The sequence below is a fragment of the Pipra filicauda genome, unplaced genomic scaffold (assembly GCF_003945595.2).
Source record: "Pipra filicauda isolate LSUMZ 115617 unplaced genomic scaffold, ASM394559v2 scaffold648_size187182_pilon, whole genome shotgun sequence".
NCBI lineage: Eukaryota > Metazoa > Chordata > Aves > Passeriformes > Pipridae > Pipra > Pipra filicauda.
The window spans coordinates 59,504-81,892 of NW_024104807.1; the positions used below are offsets into that span (position 1 = coordinate 59,504).

Genomic DNA, 22,389 nt, shown 5'->3' on the forward strand with positions numbered 1-22,389 from the left:
AAAGGAACCCCAATGAAAGGGGGACGCCGGAAAGATGGGAGGACAAGTCCCGCAATGGAACTCTGTGTGTGCAGCCTCATTTTCTCCTTCAGCACCCACAGGAGAGGGGGTAAAAAGTAGGAGGGTGGGAGCCCAAAACTATTTGGGGGGAAATTCGGGATTGAAAGGACAATGGAAAAGTGGGAGGAACAGGGAGAAGGGTGGAAAAGGGGGGGTGGTCTGGCACGTCCAATGTTCCCATGGGGGTCTTTGGGCACAGGGAGGCTTGAAAAGGGGGTTGGCCCCATGAGCTCCCAACTTCCTGTGGGGTGCTGGGGGCTGCTGGATCCAATCTCAGCCTTGCATTATGCCAACAGTTTAATTTAGAGGAATTACAGAGGTGTGACTGAACCACTTTTGTCCCCCAGGTTTTAATGATGGCAAATCAGATCAATTGAGGGAAGTGAATTATTTAGGGTTACAAATGATCAGACAAAAGATCTTCATCAGAATTATTTACTGCACAAGATAAACACTAAAACTACCAGGAGTACAGGATAAGATAGGACAGTGCTCTACACTAAAGCAATTGTTGAAGCAATTCTACTCAAGCTGGCACAAAAGCAAGAATTCTTAATTAGAGATGGATGGAACTCCCCCAGACCAACGCTCAGGGGGAGATCTCTGCTCTCAGCCTCCAGCAGTGACCTTGGAGGGGTCCCAGCCAAGGCAGGAATCTCCACACACACCCCACACACAGGAAGGGTTCTGTTGGAAGAAGTTGCCCCTGGGAAAGGGGACTGGTCCTTTGTGGTTGAAAGGGATGGACTGACAGTCACTGGAGTCCAGGGGTTGCCTCACCATCAGGGGGTTCATTCGGGGTGGAAGCAGCGGCCGAAGCTCTTCCCGCAGTCGGGGCACTGGTAGGGCTTCCCTTACTGGTGGGTCCGTTGGTGATTGGTCAAGGTAGAGCTGTGGGGGAAGCTCTTCCCACACTCCTCACACTTGTAGGGCCTCTCTCCAGTGTGGATGCGCTGGTGGGTGATGAGGTGGTAGTTGTGCTTGAAGCCCTTCCCACAGTCGGTGCAGTGAAAGGGCCTCTCATCCGTGTGCGTCCGCTCGTGCAGGAGGAGACTGAAGCTGGTCTTAAACCTCTTCCCACATTCCAAGCACTTGTAGGGCTGTTCCCTAGTGTGGATGAGCTGGTGGGTGCGGAGGCTGGAGCTGTCACTGAAGCTCTTCCCACATTCCCCACATGTGTGGGGCCGTTCCCCAGTGTGGATGTGCTGGTGTCGGATCAGGTTGGAGCTGTTCCTGAAACTCTTCCCACAATCATTACACATGTAGGGCCATTCCCCAGTGTGGACACGCTGGTGTTTGAACAGGTGGAAGCTCTGGTTGAAGCTCTTCCCACATTCCTCACACGCGTAGGGACGTGCCCCAGTGTGGATCTGCTGGTGTCGGATCAGGTGGGAGCTGTTCTTGAAGCTCTTCCCACATTCCAAGCACCTGAAGGGCTTCTCTCTGCTTAGAGGCTGCTCAGGGACCACCAGCTCAGAGCTCTCCCTCAAGCTCCAGCCACCTTCCCGGCACAGGCTGGCTCTTTCCTCCTCAGAGCACCCTGGGATGGCTTTGGAGCCCCTCCTGCGGGGGGATCTCCGGCCCTTTTCCTCCCCGGTGCCTTCCTGCGCCGGGGAGCCCTTCAAAACGGCCTCTCCCACCAGGGTCTCACGGGGGGATTTGTCCTCCGGGCTCTCCGTCCTCACCTCGGGGCCTGGGGCAGGAAGCAAGAAGGACAGGCAGGGGATTTGCCTCCGGCCCACAGGGAAGGCCAAGGACATCCCCCCAACTCCGGCCCCGGCAGGACGGCGGCGCCAGCGGGGTTGTCCTGCAGCCGGGGCCATGCTCGGCTGACAGAGCCAGCACAACACCCGCCCAAAGGGACACTGACTTCCTCCTCACCTGCCTGGGGGGACCAAGGCATCTTCCTCTTCCTCGCAGCCTCCTCCTCCATCCGACCAAGCTTTGGGAAGGACAAATCCTGATGGGGGGAAAACAAGGGCTGAGTGCGTTGGCTTGGGGGTTCCTCCTGCCCAAGTCCATCTCTTAAACTCACCGGGCATCCTGTGTCCATTAAAACCTCCAAAACACCAAGATTCAGCCTAGAAAAACTCAAACCACCACCCAGATTCAGGCAAAAACCCCTCAGAAATAGCAAGAAGACCCTCGCCACCCCAAACTGCAAAAAGTTGAGATTCAGCTAAAAAATACTCCAAAGTATGAAGATTCAGCCCATGAAAAGGTGATGGGGACTGAATTTAACCATCCAGCAGGAGAGTTGTTTGATTTCAAGCTCATCTTCAAGGCGTACCCTGCAATTGGAGCCTGGGTTCTAATTAACCTCTCCTGTGCTGCCAAACAACAGGAGCTGTATGGCCAAGGGACAAACTCTGTGATCCCTGTCAGTGTCCATGGCCCCTGTCAGTGTCCTTCAGGTAAACTGGGAGGAGGAAATGAAGAAATTGGTTTGGAACTAAAACGGTGTTAACATGGGAAAAACCTCCTTCCATGGAAATAAAACTTAATTTTTCCTGGGATGAACGAGCTCATTCAGGGATGAAGGACTGCCATATATATGATACAGAATATATCTGATTATTGCTTTATCTGCCTGTCCAGACAGATATTGTGTATGCACAGAGATTGTATTTGAGGGATATGTTCCTCTCTATACCCTGTTGGTTCCACTCCCAAGGCCAGCAAATTCCTGAAGCTCCCCCTTCTGTGCCCTGCAGGTTTTGGCAGATTTGCAAGAGCAGGGGAATCATTCCCTGCAGCCCCTTTGCACTGTAGGAAATGGGAGCCCTGTGCACATCCTGCTGCCTCCAGATTCCATTCTGGGTGTGGGAAGGACCCTGTGGGGAGCAAAGAAATGCCTGGTTCTGCAGGAGCTGGAGATGCTCAAGGGGCAGCAGGACCAAGTCAGGGGCCTGGGGGGGCCTGGGGGGCTTTGGGGAGCGGGAGGGTCCTGGGGGAGCTGGGGAGGGGCTTTGGGGATTGGGGGTACAAACCAGGACAGACCAGTACAGACCAGTACAGACCAGTACCTCCTCACTGCTCCCCAGATCTCTCCTGGAGCTGGGCCACGTTGTCCTGGGACACCTCAGCCCCCCCCAGTGCCCTCCCAGTACAGCCCAGTGCCCCCAGTACAGCCCACTGTGTTCCTGTCCCAGGGTGCCAGCTGATCCCTCTTTGGGGGGGGTTGGAAGTGATTTGAGGGGGGGCTGGGGAAGATTTGGGGGGATCTGAGGAGTTTGGATGGGGATTTGGGGGTTTTGAGTGCCCTTAGGGAAGTTAAAAGAGGTCTTGGGGACATTGGGGGGTCAGAGGTACCTATGGGGGGAGGGGATTAAAGGGAAAATGGAGGTTAGGAGACATTTGGGAGCAGTTAATGAGGCCTGGGCGGGCAGAGGAGGGGCTGCACCAAGAGCAGGTGAGTCTTGAGACCCCTCCTGGTGTCCCCAAGACCCTCTTGGTGTCCCCAGTTCCTCCCTTGACACCCCGAGGCCCCCCTGGTGTCTCCAATGTTCCCAAGGACTTCCCATAGCCCTAATTCCCCCCTGGCACCCCCAATTCCACTGTCCACAAACCCCTCCCCACTGTCCCCAAGGCCCATCCCTGATGTCCCCAACCCTCCATCTCACCCCAGGAGCCCCCCTGGACCCTCTGACCACAAAAACACCCCCCACCCCATGCTCACAGAAAGGCCAAGGGCATCTGGGGAAACATTGGGGAGAGTTGGGGGGCTTTGCAGGGCCCTGGGTGATTATTGGGGGATACTGGGACACACTGGGGGGAACTGAGGGACACTGGGAGGGCACTGGGAGGGACTGGGGGGTTAATGGGGGATTACCAGGACACATGGGGAGACAATGGCAGGTTACTGGGCCATACTGGGGGTTACTGGGTGCTCACTGCAGGATCACTGGGCCATCCTGGGGGGCAGTGGGAGGTCACTGGGACACACTGGCTGGTCACCGAAGGGGTCACTGGAAAGTCACTGGGATATACTGGGGTCTAGGGATCCCCTTACCCCGATGTGGTACATTCCCCCCCCGGATTTTGGGGAGCATCCCTAGGACCCCTCCCCTTGGGGCTGGGGGACCCCCTGGACCCACTGCTGGGCTTTAGGGGACCCCCAAAATGCCTTCAAACCCCCTGAAATCCCCCCCTCGACACATCAAAACCTTCTCAAGGTCCCCTCAAATGCCCTCAGAGACCTCATCCCTCCCCAGCACCCTCTAAACCCTCTCAGTGACCCGCAAAACCCACCTGGGACCCCCCAGTCCCCTTCAGAAACCCCCCAATCCCCCTCAGAGACCCTCAAGACCGTCTAAGACCCCGTAAACCCCCTAGAGACCCCAAAACCACCTTAAAGGTCCCGCCAGGACCCCCAAACCTCCTCAGAGACCCCCAAAGCCCACCTGGCACCCCCCAAATCTCCTCAGAAACCAAAACCCCCTCAGAGACCCCCAAACCCCTTCAGGAACCTTCAACCACCCCCTGAGTCCCCTCAGGACACCGAACTCCCTCAGGGACCCCTCAAAACCTCCTCGGTTATCCCCGAACCCCCCCGCTAAACCTCCCGATCCCCCCCGGGGGGACTCACAGCACTCAGAGCGAACCGCAGGCCCCGCCGCCAGCACCGATTCCCGGCTGCGCGCGCACCGCGTTCCGAGAACGCCGCCGCAGCCAATCAGCGCGCGGCCACGCCCCCGCAGCCCCGCCCCCGCCCCTGCCGCGTGGGCTGCCGGGAATCGGTGATGGCGGCGGGTCGGTCGGTGAGCTCTGAGTGCAGGCGGGGGGTGCGGGAGAGCGGGGTCTGGGGATCCCCTCGGGGGCTGCGGGGAGCGCGGCTGTGGGGGGAAAGGCTGGAGGGCTCGGGAGGGTTTAGCGCGGAGGGTTCGGAGGTTCGGAGGACCCTCTCGGGGGCCGCGGGGCCCGGAGGCCTCCCAAGAACCCGGAAGGGTGATTCGATTCCTGAAAAAGTCCCTCGGAGAAAAAAATTCAAAACTTCCCAACCAAAAAAAGAACCCTAAAAAAAAGGAAAAGAGAGAAAAAGGTGAAGGAAAAACTGGAAGGGCGAGGATGATTTTATTGCTTTGCTTCAGTTTTTCCTTGGTCTCCTCCTTCTCAGATTCTTTGCTCTCTTCCTTTACAGAAAGCTCTTCTGCTGTTCTGTGGTTTTGTGGTCCCTTAGGGGCTTTTAGGGGTCCCTGAGGAGGTTTTGAGGGGTCTCTGAAGGGGTTTGGTGTCCTGAGGGGACTTAGGGGGGAGGTTGAAGGTCCCTGAAGGGGTTTGGGAATCCCTGAGGGAGTTTTGGAGTCTCCGAGGGAATTGGGAGGTCCTGGGGGGCTTTGGGGGGAGGGTCTTTGAAAGAGTTTTGGAGGTTTCTAGGGGGATTTAGGGAGTCCCAGGCGGTTTTGAGGGTCCCTGAGGGGGTTTTTGGGGTCCCTGAAAGGGCCTGGAGGATCCCAGGTGGGTTTTGCAGGTCACTGAGAGGGCTTAGGGTGTCCTGGGGGGGAGATGAGGTCTCTGAGGGGATTTGGGGTGTTTTTGAGGAGGTTTTGATGGGTCCAGAGGTGGATTTCTGAGGGAATTTCAGGGGTTTTGTGTGGATTTTATGGAGTCCCCGTGTCAATCCTGTCTGGCCACGGCCAACTAAAACTCCTATGAGGCCATTTCCTGTCCCACCACAATGTCTCTGCCAGCCCAGCGGACCAACCCCAAGGAAAGGGGATCCCAATTCCCCCCTCGAACCCCAGAGACCCCCAAAACTCAGCATACAGAGACTCAGCATACAAAGACACCCTTTAGGTGTCCCCTAAAGCCCAGCAGTGGGGTTCAGGGGATCTCCCAGCCCTCAGGGGAGGGGTCCTGGGGGTGCCCACAAAAGTCCAGGGGGAGATGTACCACATCCGGATAAGGGGATCCCAGTGCCCCCAGTATATCCCAGTGACCTCCCAGTGAGCCCCACTATGGCCCAGTAACCCCCTCAGTGACTACCCAATGTATCCCAGTGACCTCCCACTGCCCCCCAGTATGGCCCAGTGATCCTGCAGTGAGCACCCAGTAACCCCCAGTATGGCCCAGTAACCTGCCAGTGTCTCCCTGTGTGTCCTGGTAATCCCCCAGTAACTCCCCAGTCCCTCCCAGTGCCCCCTGGTTCCCCCCAGTGTGTCCCAGTATCCCCCAGTAATCACTCAGTGCCTCTCAAAGCCCCCCAACTGTCCCCAACGTGTCCCGAGATGCCCTTGGCCTTTCTGTGAGTGTGGGAGGCAGTGTGTTTTTGTGGTCAGAGGGTCGAGGGGGGCTCCTGGGGTGAGATGGAGCGTTGGGGACATCAGGGATGGGTTTGGGGACAATGGGGACAGTGGGGAGGGGTTTGGGGACAGTGGAATTAGGGATGTCAAGGGGAGAGTTGGGGCCATGGGGAGGCCCTGGGGACATTGGAGACACCAGGGGGGTCTCGGGGTGTTAAGGGTGGAACTGGGGACACCAAGAGGGTCTTGGGGACACCAGAGGGGTCTCAGGAATCACCTGCTCGTGGAGCTGCCCCTCCCCACCCAAGCCCCTTTAACCCCCCCTAAATGTCCCCAACCTCCATTTTTCCTTAAATCCCCTCCTCCCATAGATCCCTTTGATGCCCCAGTACCCTCCAAACCCATTTTAACTCCCCTAAATGCACCCAAAGCACCCCAAAACCCCCCAAATTCCTATCCAACCTACCCCCCAAATCTCCCCCAGCCTCCCCTCAAATCCCTTCCAGCCCCCCCCCAAAGAGGGATCACCCGGCACCCTGGGACAGGAACACAGTGGGCTGTACTGGGGGCACTGGGCTGTACTGGGAGGCCACTGGGGGGGGCTGAGGTGTCCCAGGACAACGTGGCCCAGCTCCAGGAGAGATCTGGGGAGCAGTGAGGAGGTACTGGTCTGTCCTGGTCTGTCCTGGTCTGTCCTGGTTTGTACTCCCAATCCCCAAAGCCCCTCCCCAGTTCCCCCAGGACCCTCCCAGACCCCAAAGCCCCCCAGGCCCCTTCAGGCCCCTGACTTGGTCCTGCTGCCCCTTGAGCATCTGCAGCTGCTGCAGAACCAGGCATTTCATCAGCAAATGTGCAGGTGACCCCAAGCTGGGGGTGTGTTGATGTGCTGGAAGGCAGGAGGGCTCTGGAGCACAGATGGTGTGAGGAGAGGCTGAGGGAGCTGGGGGTGTTGAGGCTGGAGAAGAGGAGGCTCAGGGGAGACCTCCTGACTGTCTGCAAGTCCCTGCCAGGAGGTTGGAGCCAGGTGGGGTGGGGCTGTTCTGCCAGGAAGCAGCAGTAGGACAAGAGGGCTGGGTCTTGAGCTGTGCCAGGGGAGGTTTAGGTTGGATATTAGGAAGCAATTCTTTCCCAAGAGAGTCATCAGGCCTTGGAATGGGCTGGGCAGGGAGGGGGTGGAGTCAGCGTCCCTGGAGGTGTTGAAGGTGAGAGTGGATGTGGCCTCAGTGCCATGGTCTGGGAAGCACGGCGGGGTTGGATCCAGGGTTGGACTTGATGATCTCAGAGGTCTTTTCCAACGTGGCTGATTCTGTGATTCTGTGATTGCCATTCCTGTGGCAGCACATGCTTGAGGCTCCATCCCCAGGGGGATAGAGATGTCTGTCCATATCTATCTGCAAGGTTAGTCTGTAAATGTGTGGTGTTAGAAAAGCAGGCTGAGTTCTGGGCTGGTTGTAGAAGGAGAAAGAAGCCCAGAGGGCAGTGCAAGCAGGCAGCCCTGAGCTTGCACCTGATGTCCCCTCCCTGCAGGTTCCTGTCCTTGAGCCCAGGCCCTGAGGTGAGGCTGAGAAGTGGCGCGGAGGTGAGCCCAGAGCTGTCCCTGAGGTGAGGCTGAGAATAAGTGCAAGGCAGAGGTGCTGCTGAGGAAGGAGAGCCCCGTGGTGGGGAAGGGACAGAAGCTGTGAATGCCCATCCCTGAGCAGGTGCTGTGTCCATCCCCTGTGTGCCAGGTGAGCTGGGGCTTTGCTGCAGAGCTGCGGGCGCTGATTTGAGCGTCTCCAAGTGCTGAGATGGTGGGCACCCAGGAACACAAACTGTGCCTGGCCACGGAGCCTGCAAGGAGGAGCAGAGACAGCAGTGGCAGTGTGGGGGGCCAGGTTGTGCCTGTGCCTTCCCCTGCAGGCCCTGTCTGTCCCTGCTGGGCCCCTGTCCATCCCCATCAGGTCCCTGCCCGTCCCCCCGGGCTGAGCTCCCCCCAGGAAGTGCCGTGGAGCTGAAGCTGCTGCCATCCCCCCCTGCAGCCGCTGCCCCAGCCAAGGGAGCAGCAAAGGCAGGGCCAGGAGCAGAGGCAGCAGCAGGGGAGCCCTGGGGGGGCCGGGAAGGTCTTGTGGGGGTCAGGAAAGAGGCGCTGGGCACGAGGCCGGGGCTGTGCTGAGCAGGCCCAGCCCTCACATCCCCCCAGCCAACGCCGGCTGCCCGGGGGGCTTGGGAGGGACCCCCAGCCCGTGTGCCCCACACTGAGCTGGCAGAGAGAGAGCCAAGGGACAGGGCCATGGGCAGGGCCCCGGGTGAGGGACAGGCAGGGCCATTGCAGGGCCACGGTGAGGGCACAGCCTGTGGCAGCAGAGCTGCCCAGGGCCGGGGGCAGCCGGGGGTGTTGGTACCAGCCAGTGCTGGGGCCGAGCAGAGCACGAGGCCTCTTGCAGACCCCTGGAGCAGCCTCCCACTTGCCAGCCCCGCCCTGGTGGGGTGACACTGTCCCCTCCCTACAGGACACTCCCCCAGAAATCTTCAGAGAGACCTTTTGTGTATATTGCTGGTTGCTGATTGATGCTGGGGACCTGAGAGAACCTCTGCAATCCCATTCATGGGGCACAATCTTCTCTCCAGAGTTTGACTCACTGCAGATTGTGCAGGGAAATCTGTGCTTGTAGCTAAAGTATGTCATGACCTCCTACCCTTCCCCCAGGGTATTTGGGATGAGTTCCCTCTTCCCGGGCACCTGCGGGATGGGAGAACCGTTGTTCTCCCGCTGTTGCTGTTCCTGCTCCACCCCTGGGTGCTCTTGGGGGTGGGCAGGAGGTGTTTTTTGGGGGTGCCGGGCTGGGTTGGGGGCAGAGCCTCGGTGGTGGGTGGGGGGATGTGGGTCCCCCCCATGGTGGGGGTTGGTGTTGCTGGGTCAGGCCCCGCCGGCTCCATTGTCAGCCCGGTGCTGATGGGGGGGACACAGCGGGTTTGGGCCCCCCAGGAGTGCTGGGAGTGGGTGTGGAGCCCGGGAGCTGCCGAGTGTGGAGGGCGGAGCGGGGAGATGCCAGAGCTGGGGGACCCCCGGCAGCCTGGAGGGGGGAGCACGGAGAGGGAGGAGCCCTGGGACCCCCGGGAGCCTGAAATAGGGGGCGTGGAGAAGGGGAAGCCTGAACAGTGGGGACCCCTGGGATCCCTGGGACAATAAAGTGGAGAATCTGGAGAGGGGCAATATCAGGGAATGTGGCACCTGAAAGCGAGTCAGAGGAGAAGGGACCCTTGGGACCCCCAAAACTCCCAGCATCCCAGACAGGGGAGACTCTCTGTACCCCATAGGAGGGAAACCAGAGAGGGGTAACTTCTGAGAGAGATGTTTTGGGCTAATCTTCATATTTTGGAATATTTTTTACCTGAATTGCAACTTTTTGCAGTTTGGGGGGTGTAAAAGTCGTCTTGCTATTTCTGATGGGTTTTTTTCCTGAATCTTGGTGGTTTGGGTTTCTTTAGGCTGAATCTTAGTGTTTTGGAGGGTTTTATGGACACAGGATGCCCGGTGAGTTGTAGAGATGGACTTGGGCAGGAAGAACCTCCAAACCAACGCGCTCAGCCCTTGTTTTCCCCCCATCAGGATTTGTCCTTCCCAAAGCTTGGTCGGATGGAGGAGGAGGCTGCGAGGAAGAGGAAGATGCCTTGGTCCCCCCAGGCAGGTGAGGAGGAAGTCAGTGTCCCTTTGGGCGGGTGTTGTGCTGGCTCTGTCAGCCGAGCATGGCCCCGGCTGCAGGACAACCCCGCTGGCGCCGCCGTCCTGCCGGGGCCGGAGTTGGGGGGATGTCCTTGGCCTTCCCTGTGGGCCGGAGGCAAATCCCCTGCCTGTCCTTCTTGCTTCCTGCCCCAGGCCCCGAGGTGAGGAGGGAGAGCCCGGAGGACAAATCCCCCCGTGAGACCCTGGTGGGAGAGGCCGTTTTGAAGGGCTCCCCGGCGCAGGAAGGCAGCGGGGAGGAAAAGGGCCGGAGATCCCCCCGCAGGAGGGGCTCCAAAGCCATCCCAGGGTGCTCTGAGGAGGAAAGAGCCAGCCTGTGCCGGGAAGGCGGCCGGAGCTTGAGGCAGAGCTCTGACCTGGTGGTCCCTGAGCAGCCTCCCAGCAGGGAGAAACCCTTCCAGTGCTTGGAATGTGGGAAGAGCTTCAGGAAGAGCACCAACCTCCTCTGCCATCAGCATATCCACACTGGGGAACGTCCATACACTTGTGGGGAATGTGGGAAGAGTTTCAGTGACAGCTCCAACCTTAGGCAACACCGGCAAATCCACAGTGGGGAACGTCCCTACACATGTGGGGAATGTGGGAAGAGTTTCAGGGACAGCTCCACTCTCACCCAACACCAGCGCATCCACACTGGGGAACAGCCATGCCCATGTCAGGAATGCGGGAAGAGTTTCAGGGACAGCTCCACCCTGATGCAACACCAGCACATCCACACTGGGGAACGGCCATACCCATGTCAGGAATGTGGGAAGAGTTTCAGGGTCAGTTCTGACCTGATCCAACACCAGCACATCCACACTGGAAAATGGCCTTACACATGTGGGGAATGTGGGAAGGGCTTCAGTTACAGCTCCAGACTCCGCAAACACCAGCTCATCCACACTGGGGAACGACCTTACAAGTGCTTGGAATGTGGGAAGGGGTTTCAGACCAGCTTCAGTCTCCTCCTGCACCAGCGGACGCACACGGATGAGAGGCCCTTCCGCTGCACCGACTGCGGGAAGGGCTTCAAGCACAACTCCACCCTCGTCGCCCACCGGCGCATCCACAATGGGGAGAGGCCCTACAAGTGTGGGGAGTGTGGGAAGAGCTTCACCCACAGCTCTAACTTTACCAGACACCAACGGACCCACCAGTAAGGGAAGCCCTCTGAGTGCCCCGACTGCGGGAAGAGCTTCAGCCGCTACTTCCACCCTGAATGAAGCCCCTGATGGTGAGGCAACCCCTGGAGTCCAGTGACTGTCAGTCCATCCCTTTCAACCACAAAGGGCCAGTCCCCTTTCCCAGGGGCAGGTTATTCCAACAGAAGCCTTCTGGGAGAGTTTGTGGAGACTCCTGCCTTGGCTGGCAACCCCCCTAGGTCGGTTCTGGAGGTTGAGAGCAGAGATCTCCTCCCGAGCGTTGGTCTGGGGAAGTTCCATCCATCTCTAATTAAGAATTATTGCTTTTGTGCCAGCTTGAGTAGAATTGCTTCAACAATTGCTTTAGTGTAGAGCACTGTCCTACCTTATCCTGTACTCCTGGTAGTCTTAGTGTTTGTACTGTGCAGTAAATAATTCTGATGAAGATCTTTTGTCTGATCATTTGTAACTATAACTAACTCATTTCTATCAATAGATCTGTTTTGCCATTATTAAAATCTGGGCGACAAAAGTGTTTCAGTCACACCTCTGTAATTCCTCTAATTTGCAACTGTTGGCATAATGCAAGTGAGATTGGATACAGCACCCCCAGCACCACACTTTCCATGCACCCCTGTGTCCAAAGACCTCAATGGGACTGTTGAACCCACCAGACTATCCCCCTTTTCCACCCTTCTCCCTGTAACTCCCACTTTCCCATTTTTCCCTCAATCCCCATTTCCCCCCCCCCCAACAGTTTAGGGGTCCCAACCCCCACTTTTTGCTCCCTCTGTGGGCACTGAGGGAGAAAATGAGGCTGCACACACAGAGTTCCATTTCAGGACTTGTCCACCCATCTTTCCGGCGTCCCCCTTTCATTGGGGTTCCTTTGGAAACAGCGCCTGGGCTTTGTCTTTTAGTCCACTGGAATTCCCAGCATGGCCCCAAAGCAGTGCCCTGATCCCACACATTCCCCTCCCCTCATGTGCTGGCTGTGTTCAGCCACCAGAGAAAAACACAGGCTGCCATGCAGAGCGTTCCAAGTGGTTTCCACTTTGGCAAACAGCCCTCTCTGGATGGAAAACACCAGTCAAGGCCAAAACACTCCTTTTGGATCCTGATTAACTGAATGCAGCTGCTGCTGCCTTAACTTGTTCCCACAGAAATTCTCAGGGTTCCTTTGGTTCCATGAGACCCCACATGTCACAATGGCCCCTTGGTTCCATGAGCTTCCACAGTCTCCAAAGGTTCCTTTAGTTCCATGAGGCCCTGCAGTCCCAAAATGCCCTTTGGATTCTCAGAGATTTCCCACTGTCCCAGGGTCCCTTGTGCTTCAGAAGGAGCTGCAGTGGGACAGTGGCCCCTTGGTTCCGTGAGCTCTGCAGTGTTCCAGGAATCCTTGGGTTCCAGGAGAGCCTGCAGTTTCACAAGGAGCACTGGAATGCAGGAGGTTCTGCAGGGTCCCAATGGCCCCTGGATTCTGGGAGGTTCAGAAATATCTCCGGGCTCCCTTGGTTCCAGGAGGACACACATGTCAGCAGGAACCCTTGGTTCCAGGAGGTTTGACAGTGTCCCAGAATTCCTTTGATTTCATGAGGCCCTGGATTGTCCCAATGGCCTCCTGATTCCATCAGCCCCCTCAATGTCCCAATGGTCCCTTGGTTCCATGAGTTTCTGCAGCGTCCCAGGGTTCCTTTTGTTCCATGGGGAGTTGCAGTGTCACAATGAGCCCTGAATTCCAGGAGTTTTCCCAGAGTGACAGTGCTGCCTTGATTCCATGAGATTGCCCAGTGTCCCAGGGCTCCTTTGGCTCCAGAAGGCCCTGCAGTGTCCCAGTGGTCCTTGGTTCCAGGAGGTTCCACCATGTCCTTGCTGGAACATGCATGGCTGTAATGCTGCCCCACCTGCAGAGCTGCCTCCAGCTCTGGGCTCCAGCACAGGAAGGACATGGACCTGTTGGAGCGAGTGCAGAGGGGAGCAGCAAGAGGATCAGAGGGATGGAGCAGCTCTGCTGTGAGAAAAGACTGAGAGAATTGGGATTGTTGAGGCTGGAGAAGAGAAGGCTCAGGGGTGACCTAATTGTGGCCTTGCAGTGCCTGAAGGGAGCCAACCAGAGAGATGGAGAGAGACTTTGGACAAGGGCCTGGAGTGACAGGACAAGGGGCAGTGGCTTCACATGGATAGAGGGAAGGGTTGGAGGAGATAGTAGGAAGGAATTCTTGACTCTGAGGGTGCTGAGATGCTCTTTAAGGCCCCTCCCAAGCCAAAGCATCCCATGATTGTGGGACTGGTGGGTGAGGTGGTGGTTGGAGCCGTCTGGGGCACAGGGACCCAAAATGAGGGAGTTTTCCATTGTGGGGGAAGGAAGGAGGGGGCAGCAGAACTGACCCCTTGGACACCTGGCAGGCAGGCTTTGGCTGGAAGCTGGTGATGGGGAGCTGAGTGAAGCCCCCACAATGCAGGAGGAAATGGTCAGTGACCTGCTCTGCCAGTGAGACCCCCCAAGTGCCTGGGTCCACATGGGATGCAGCCAAGAGTCCTGAGGGAGCTGGAGAAGGAGCTGGCCAAGCCACTCTCACTCATTCCCCAGCAGTGCTGCACAACTGCACAAGTCCCAGCTGACTGGCAACAAGCACATGTGATGCCCATCCCCAGGAAGGGCCAAAAGGAGCATCTGGGGAACTTCTGGCCTGTCCCATTGACCTCAGGACCAGGGAAGTCCATGCAGGAGATCCTCCTCAGTGCCATCCCATGGCAGGGGCAGGACAACCAGGGGATCAGGCCCAGCCAGCGTGGGGTTGGGAAAGGCAGGTCCTGCCTGACCAACCTCATCTCCTCTGACAAAGGACCCGCTCAGCAGCTGAGGGAAAGGCAGGGGATGTGTCTCTGTGGAATTCCAGAAAGCCTTTGGCACCATCTCCCCCAGCATCTCCTGCACAATGCTATAGTGAAAGGTTGTGAGGGAATGGCCTTAAATTGCGTTGGGCAAGGTTCATATTAGATATTAAAGAAACCTTTTTCCACTGAGAGAGTGTTCAGGCATTGGAACAAGTAGCCCAGGGAGGTGGTGGAGTCTCTGGAAGTGTTCAGGTGTGTGGTGGGTTGACCTTGGCTGGATACCATGTGCCCTCCCAACCACTCTATCACTCCCCTTCCCAGCGGGACAGGGGAGAGAGTAGGGTGGAAAAAAAAATAGTGGGTTTAAATAAGGCAGGTTTTTTAAAGGAAAAAGCAAAGCAAAGCTTGTGCACACAGAAGCCAAAGACAGCAGGGTTTGTTCTCTGCTTCCCATGAGCAGCCATGGTCGGCCACTCCCGAGGAGCAGGGCTTGGGTCCGCGGGACGGTTCCTCAGCAGGCAGCCATCAGACAATGAATGCCCCCCTCCTGCTCCCTGCCTCAGCTTTTAGAGCTGAGCTGACCTCCCATGGGCTGCAATGTCCCTTGGCTCAGTTGGGCTCAGCTGGCCTACTTGGGTCCCCTGCCAGGCTCTTGCCCTCAGCTAAGGAAGGAATGTCCCAGTGTTGGTGCTGTGCTCAGCAGGGGCCAAAACACTGGTGTGATGTCACAGGAGAGCTGTTATGTCATGAGGAGGTATGATGTCATGTGGGAGATGTGATGTCAGAGGGGAGGACGTGACATCACAGGGATGATATGATATCACAGGAGAGGTGTGATGTCACAGGGGAGAATGTGATATCATAGAGGAGAGATGATATCACAGGAAGGATGTGATGTCATGGGGAGGACATGATGTTACAAGGGAGACATGATGTCATATGACGGATGTGACATCATAAGAGAGCTGTGATGTCCTGGGGAGGATGTGATGTCATGGAGGAGTTATGATTTCACAGAGAAGGACAGGGCATCACAGGGATGATGTGACATCACAGGAGAGGTGTGATGTCATATGATGGATGTGAGGTCATAGGGGAGATGTGATGTTACAGGACAGGTGTGGTGCCACAGAGGAGCTGTGACGTAACAGAGGAGCTTTGATGTCATGGGGAGGTGTGATGTAATAATGAAGATGTGATGTCACATGAAGGATGTGATGTCATAGGGGAGGAAATGATGTCACGGGGATTATATGATATCACATGAGAGGTGTGATGTCATATGATGGATTTGATGTCATAGAGGAGATATGATGTCACATGAAGGATGTGATGTCATATGATGGATGTAATTTCATAGTGGAGGATGTGATGTCACAGGGAGCTGTGATGTCATAGGAGAGCTGTGATGTCACAGGGGAGGACATGATGTCACAGGGGTTATATGATATCTCAGGACAGATGTGATGTCATATGATGGATGTGATGTCATATAGGAGATGTGATGTCATAGGGGAGGTGTGATGTCACAGGAAGGATGTGATGTCATGGGGAACATGTGATGTCAGAGAGGAGTGACACATCCCCCCCCAACCTTGCTCCAGCTAAAGCCATGGAATTTGTCTTTGTTTCCCTTGGGTTCAAGGTCAGGCTGGTTTATTTCCATGGATGTCTAGAGATGAGTTAAGGGTTGCTCAGACCTTTTGGTGAGGAAGGAGTTGTTTCCTCTTGAGCATTTGAACACAGCCTTTGTTCCTGGTTTCTTCCCACTGTTTCAGAGCAGTTCATTTCCCAGGGTGAAAGCTCTGATTCCCCAGCACAGTCAGGTTCTCCTGAGTTCAGGATCTTTCACTGGTCTCATTTTTCTCCGGTATTAATTCTGTGCCAAATTCTTGCTTCCTAGGTCAGTTAAATGTTGGGGTTTTTTGTGGATGATTTTCCCCCCCAGTCTTTCCAAAGGAGCTTTCTTGAATGTACCTTCTTACAGCTAATTTGAAGGATTAGTTTAGATAAGCCTCTTAGAGTAGATGCATTTCAATAAAATGAGGGCACGTGTCTTTTTGGCTCTGGTGCAAGATTCTAACTAATTTGTTTCTTCCTCTTTGACTCAATTAAAAGTCATCTTAAAACACTCCCAATATATTGTGTGAGTGCAGGGCTTGAGACTGAATGTATGGGATTGAATGGACACAGAGAAAGAACTAACATTCAGAAATATATCTGCTTCAATTAACAAACCCTACAGTTTAACACATTAATAATATCCATAGTAATTGTGATTTGACTATATATTGTGACCTGCATATGCACATGTGAGCATAAGGACATAGGAAATAGGTGTTGTAGTTTCTGCAGTTCTTGTGTTATGGGTGAGGGTAGAGAGGATTCGAGCTAAAAATTGTCTGAACATTTTGAGAGTGCAGAGACATCTGTCTGACCATCACTAGGTATGCTTTGATTTGAAGGCAGAGCATGTTAAAGAATGCAATAACTTAAAGCCAGCTGCAGTCTTGAATTTTTGCTCTTTCAACAATAACAATAGCACTAATAATTACTAATATTTAATGAGCTAACATGCAATAAATGTATCTACTCATTTTGACATATGTGTCAGTTAATTAAGTTTAAATGAATCAGTGCATTTGTAACAGGAAATCTCCCTCAACCTCTGATTACAATGTAACGTTGACTAAAGGATTCTAGAGGGGACTTAATTTTACTGACTGTTTTAACAGTTGTCACAGGTGTTGGAAGAAGGAAAGGCAATTGAAACACTTCAAAAAAGGGGGGGGGAGCAGAACGGGAGTAGTTTAATAAATTTAAACATGGTCTCTGAATGCCAAACATAAAAAATTGAGCAGATTTGTAGCACCAGGAAGCTGCTGTACACTATGTACGTTTGCCTTTTGTGGCTCACTGTGTTTCATTCATTTGAACACTGAGCAGTTTCCCTACTTTCTCCATTTAAAAATGTGCCAACAGCGTTTAAATGTGGAACAGATTCAGCTGTTCATGTGCCTGGAGTTTCATCTTAGAATGCAGCTGATAGAATACTCAGCTGACAGGAAATAAAGGCTGTGTAGAATGGCTGTAACATTTCAGAAGTGGACACAGGTGTCACATCCTGTGAATGCTGCAGTGCAGTGATGGTTGGTGCACATATTTTATGTTTTTCTAACCGTTCCCATGTTGTGATGTGGGAATGGTGTGTGGAGTTCCCCTGCGAGTCTGTCTGGGTTATGTCTGTGCAGGGATGAACAGGAGTGTGTGTGTAGATTCCCATGCCTGTGTGTTTGTGTGTGTGCAGGGGGATTCTGTGCTGAACTCATTGAGCTACGAGGTGCACAAAGGACCCCCCTGCTTTCTAAAGTCCTTCTCAGAGAGGAGCCTGGGGGTGGCTGGATCCAATCTCAGACTCAGATTTTGGTTTCAGTTGCAGGAATTATAGAGGTGTGATTCAATCACTTTGTCCTGCAGTTTTTAGTGATGGCAAATCAGAAATATTTCTATAAAATGAACGATTTATTATGACAAATGAACAGAAAATTTACTAGACAAGTGAACAGACTAAAGACCTTAAAGAGAGTTATTTACTTCAAATTATAAAAGCCAAAAATCTCTTAGCAGTATAGTGTAAGATAGGACAGGACAGTCTATCAAAGTCATTCTATTAAAGTAATTGGATCAAAATCAGCAAAAAGAAACAATCCTGAAGCAGACATTGAGATAACTCATCCCACAATGACAGGGGGTAGTTCTCTCTCTTTCACTTAACCCTTGGGCAGTGACCATGAAGAGCTGTCCCTGCTTCATGGCAGAAGCCCCACAAACTTCAAGAAGTCTGTGGAAGAATCTGCCCCATGACAGTTGGACGGGGCTTTTACAGTTATCAAGGGTTTGACTGCCAGACATATTTGCAGGCCAGGGAGCAGCTTCTCTGTCAAATCCTGCTTCAGAAAGCAGGATGTGTGTCTGAAGTTTCATGAAGCATTTTGGGTTTAGCATAATTCAACATTAAAAACAGCACCTTGACACCAGCAGTAACTCACTACAGAGAGCTTGCATGGTTTGCATTCTCTAACCATTGTTTAGGTACTGTCAGAGCAGAGCATCCTGCCAGAAACGGCCCCTTGATTCCATGAGTTTCCACTATCTCTCCAGGATTCCTTTGGCTCCATGAGGCCCTGCAGTGTCACAATGGCTCCTTGCTTCCAGGATGTTCCAGAATATCCCAGGGTTCCCTTGGCTCCAAGAGGCTCCCCAGTGTCCCACCGGCCCCTGGATTCCAGCAGGCCCTGCAGTGTCCCAATGGCCACTCGGTTCCACGAGCCACAGCGGCTGCCGCCGGCGTCTGTGCCCGGAGCCGCCGCTCCCACGGGGCTGCCGCACTCACCGCCGGGGTTGCCGCTCGCGCAGCCGCCGCTCTGCCCCGGCTGCACCGGGACCCGGCACCGCCTCGGGCCTGCGCTGCCGCCTCAGCGGCCACAGGGACACAGGGATGGGGGACCTTTGCTCTGACACTGATGGGGCCTGCCTTTGTTCTGCTGGGCTCTGGGCTTTAGGGAAATTGCTGTTCATTCTCATGGAACAGCTCCTGAATTCCAAAGGTTTCCTAATCCAGGGGGAGGGGTTTCTATGGCATCAGAGGTGCTGCCCCTCAGGACACATTGTCAATAAACCATCCAGCTGACTGGGATGGGTGTAAGAGCAGTTGGGGAACACAGGATAATCAGTCATCCCCTGAAAACCTTGGAACGTTCCCTACCTGAATCAGAACTCAAATGGAACAGTTTGGATACAATTCCCAAATAGTTTGGAAACTCCAGTCATTCCTGACACCAGGATGGAAATTCAGCAGATAACTAAAGCCAGTCCCCTTGGGAGCCCACACCCAGCGGGGCTGAGGGAGGCCCTGGCAGCTCCCCAGCACCTCCCTCTCAGTGGGACACCTCTGGCAGCCTCTCCCAGCTCGGGAACCCTCCAGTTTGCAACACTCCAAAGACCCTCGCTGGTGCCCAGGACAATTCTGATCCCCCTCAACAAACACTCCTCCAGCTGTGACCCTTGTCTGGTGGGAAACACAAAGGGATTTGGGGGAGTGTTTCCCTGACAACAAGGAGAATTTGGGAGAGGGACCTTTCCACACCCAGCTCTTGATGTGTCCACACATCTCTGCCTGGGTGTGGGTGTGAATTGACTGTGGTGGGAATGTTGTTCTTGGGAATCTATAATTCAGTCACTGTTAAAATTGTAGCACATGCTATTGAATCACTTGATAACTGTTCAACTGGTCAATGATTAATTGCTAGTAATGTCTTTTGTCCCCTTATCTTTGGATCCAATTCCTTTGTGCCCTGACCCTCTTGCATCCCAATGATCTATGTAAATCATTCCATTTCATCAAAAAATATATATTTTTCATGACTTCCACTTTAAAGTCATCCTCCTTAGCTAAAGTACAAAACAACTCCAATTAGCTCTAGAAGTCTTGAAGACTTGAAGACAATTAAAGGAATGAAAATAATTTGTTTGTCAGTGTTTTAATAGGTCCCACAGTGTGTTTGGAGTTGCATCAGCTGTCAGTCCAAGATGGGCCATGTCAGAACTGGTGAGGTTGGGGGGTGAGGAGCAAGGTTGATCATCCAGGGTCAGTCTGGATCTCCTGAGGAGACACTCAGCATCAAGATCACTTGGAGAACACCTCTGTCACCTCTTCTCTGAACTAAAAAATATCCATCCTTGAATTAAAACAAAAAAAGTACAAATTTTGAAGACTTGTTTTGCAATTGCCTTGAAGACAATTAAAGGAAGACAAAGAGATCCTGAGGGATTTCTGGAATTTAATGAGCCCCACGGTGTGTTTGCAGCTCAGCCCATGATCCTGAGGTGCTGAGAGAAGATTGAAGCAGCTGCTGAAGAAGTCAGAAGCCAAAGTCCAAGTGCCTTGAAGCATTGCTGGGCCCCACTGAGGGCAGGCACTGCCAAAGCCTCCCCAGGGACTCCTTGGAGCAGCTCCTTGGAGGCCAGGAGTGCAGGCAGACAAAGGCTCTGGGCAGGCCCCTGCAATGCTGAGCAAAGCCTGCCTTGGTTTTGTGGAGCACAAAGGCCAAGGGCTGAGCCCCAGGCCCTGGCCCAGCAGATCCTGTCCCTCCCGGCTGGCTCAGGGCTGTTTGGGGGGCACTGGGATGGGAGGGGGAGGAACAACAAAGGCCCAAAACTGGGCAACCCCTGCCAGGCTGCTGAGGGAGGGGCGAGGCAGAACCCAAGGGCAGAACCTGCCAGGAAAGTGGCTTGTGGTGGCCTGAGTGGCAGAGGCAGCTGCCAGAGGCAAGGGGACAAAGGCCTGGGTGCCTTTGGGCCTTGCAGCCCTGCCAGAGCCCTTGGCCATCTCTCCTGCAGGCTGTCCTGCCCTGGCCCTGCTGCTGCTCTGGCCTTGCAGGCTGCACACACCCCTCCTGCTTTCCCACCCCCTCCCAGCAGCATTTCTAGACCCTCCCTGATGGCTCTGCACCAGCTCTGGCTGTTCCCTGGAACACAAAGCCATGGGCTGATCCTGACTCCCTCTGGGTGACCTCTTGCAGCACAAGGGTCCCTATTGAGTGACATTTCTTTTTCCTCACCTTCAGTCTCAACCTTCAATGCTACTCTTTGTGGAGATTTCATTCTATTTCCAATATGGAGAAAAGCTCCATCCTGTCAGATCTCCTCTAGACCCTCTCCTGTTCTTCCTCATTCCTCCAGAATGGGGAACCTCACAGACAGACAGACCAGTCCAGATGTGGTGACCCCAGGGCTGAGTCCAGGGGGGTGACAACTCCCTTGTCTGGGTGCCCACACTCCCCCCAAGGCAGCCCCATGTGCAGTTGGCCTTAAATCAAGGGGCCATTCTGATTCTTTGTAATGTCACGGAATCAAGTGGCACCGTGACACTGCAGGGCCTCATGGAACCAAAGGAATGCAGGGACACTGTGGAATCTCATGGAACCAAGGGACCATTGTGACATGTGGGGTCTCTTTGGAACAAAAGGAACCCTGAGACATCTCAGAACCTCCTGGAACCAAGGGGCCACTGTGCCTCCCCAGAACTCCATGGAATCAAGCAGAGCCGCTGCCTCCCCCCCGCCGCCGCACGGACCGGAGTCGCCGGCTCTGCCCCGCTTGGACACCTCTGGAGTCAGCGTGTTCTTGGGCAGCACAACTGATCTCAGACCAGAGAGTTTCCCACATTTTGCTTTGCCCCCTCTTTCATGTGGTTTTCTTTTTTGTTCTTTGTTCATTCAGGGGGAAAAGGGAGAAGGGAAACATGTTGATCCCTGTTTCATCTCCCAACAAAAGGGAGTTGGGGCAGATGGGTAGAGAGGAGGCAATTTCTCTCTCTGCTCTTGCTTTGAACTGTTCTGTTGATATCACTGTTTTTGCTGGTTTATTTCTTGTCAGTAAACTCTTATCTTTTAATTTATACATCCTTGTATTTTGTCTCCCTATAGTGGTGGGGAATTAAAGGGGAGTGAATTCATTTTATTGGAGTTCCCACCCCAATATGTGTCTTTAAACCAGGACAGGTTGCTCAAGAGCTCCCTGAAATTTGGAATCATTCACAAAGGACTTGAAAATACATTTTGTCCCAATGTACAGAGAGATAATAAAGATGTTCTGTAGTGGTGTTCAAGGGCTGGTCACTGAGGGATTTCACCAGGAAGTTGCTGCCAAGAGGACTTTGTACCATGGATTTTATTTGACACTCTTCATTCAGCCAACTTCCCACTCACCACATGTTTCACTTGTCCAGTCCAGCTCTCACCAGTCTGGCCATAAGGAGACCACAGGAGACCATGTCAAGGGCCTTGATGAAGTCTGGGCACAAAACATCCCCTTCTATTCCCTCCCACAGGGGTTCTGCAATCCCTGCCTTGTCCTTCCCATGCCTGGCAATGGCTGCAGGAGGACTTGCCCTATCCCCTTCCCTGCTGAGCCTGAGCAGTCTGGAAGTCTCCCAACCCTCCTTGCTGCCCTGTTGGCAGACTGGTTCCATGTCTGCCTTTGGCAAGGCCCCAGGAAGCTCTGGAATGGCTCTGGCCTTTCCAAGGGTTTGGGAGAGGTCTCCCAGTGATACTGCCCAGCCTTCTCAATATCCCTGACACCAAAACCTTTTCCATAGCCCACACTTCCAGAGGAGTGCCCAGGACACAACACAGGTTGTCCTGGTGGTTCTGGAGAATGAGAAGGGATTTCTTCCTCGAGGCCAACCCCTCCAATTGGATTTGAGTGCAGCTGAAAGTTTCCCTCAGCATTTTCCCCAGTGCCTCCCTGCCCTGAAGGTTTCTGGTCCTCAGGCTGGAGCTGAGGGGCTTGGGCAGGTGCCTGAGGAGGGGGTAGAACAAGGGCTGTGTCCAACTGTGCCAGG

At 54.3% G+C, this 22,389-nt stretch overlaps 2 protein-coding genes across 2 annotated transcripts in view; one reads left to right on the forward strand and one right to left on the reverse strand.

The window, feature by feature from the left end:
- Positions 1-864: 864 nt before the first annotated feature.
- Positions 865-22,389, reverse strand: part of LOC120324669 (zinc finger protein 501-like) — a 51,800-nt gene continuing 30,275 nt past the window's right edge. Inside the window, exon 3 of the mRNA XM_039388410.1 lies at positions 865-1,488. Coding sequence (XP_039244344.1) covers positions 915-1,488 — 574 coding nt within the window. The 3' untranslated portion in view covers positions 865-914. The remainder of the gene's footprint in view (positions 1,489-22,389) is intronic.
- Positions 10,377-11,166, forward strand: LOC120324672 (zinc finger protein 154-like; the record flags this gene model as incomplete). Its single annotated transcript, XM_039388414.1, has 1 exon — positions 10,377-11,166. A coding segment is annotated over one exon (789 nt), but the record flags the coding sequence as incomplete, so codon positions are not given.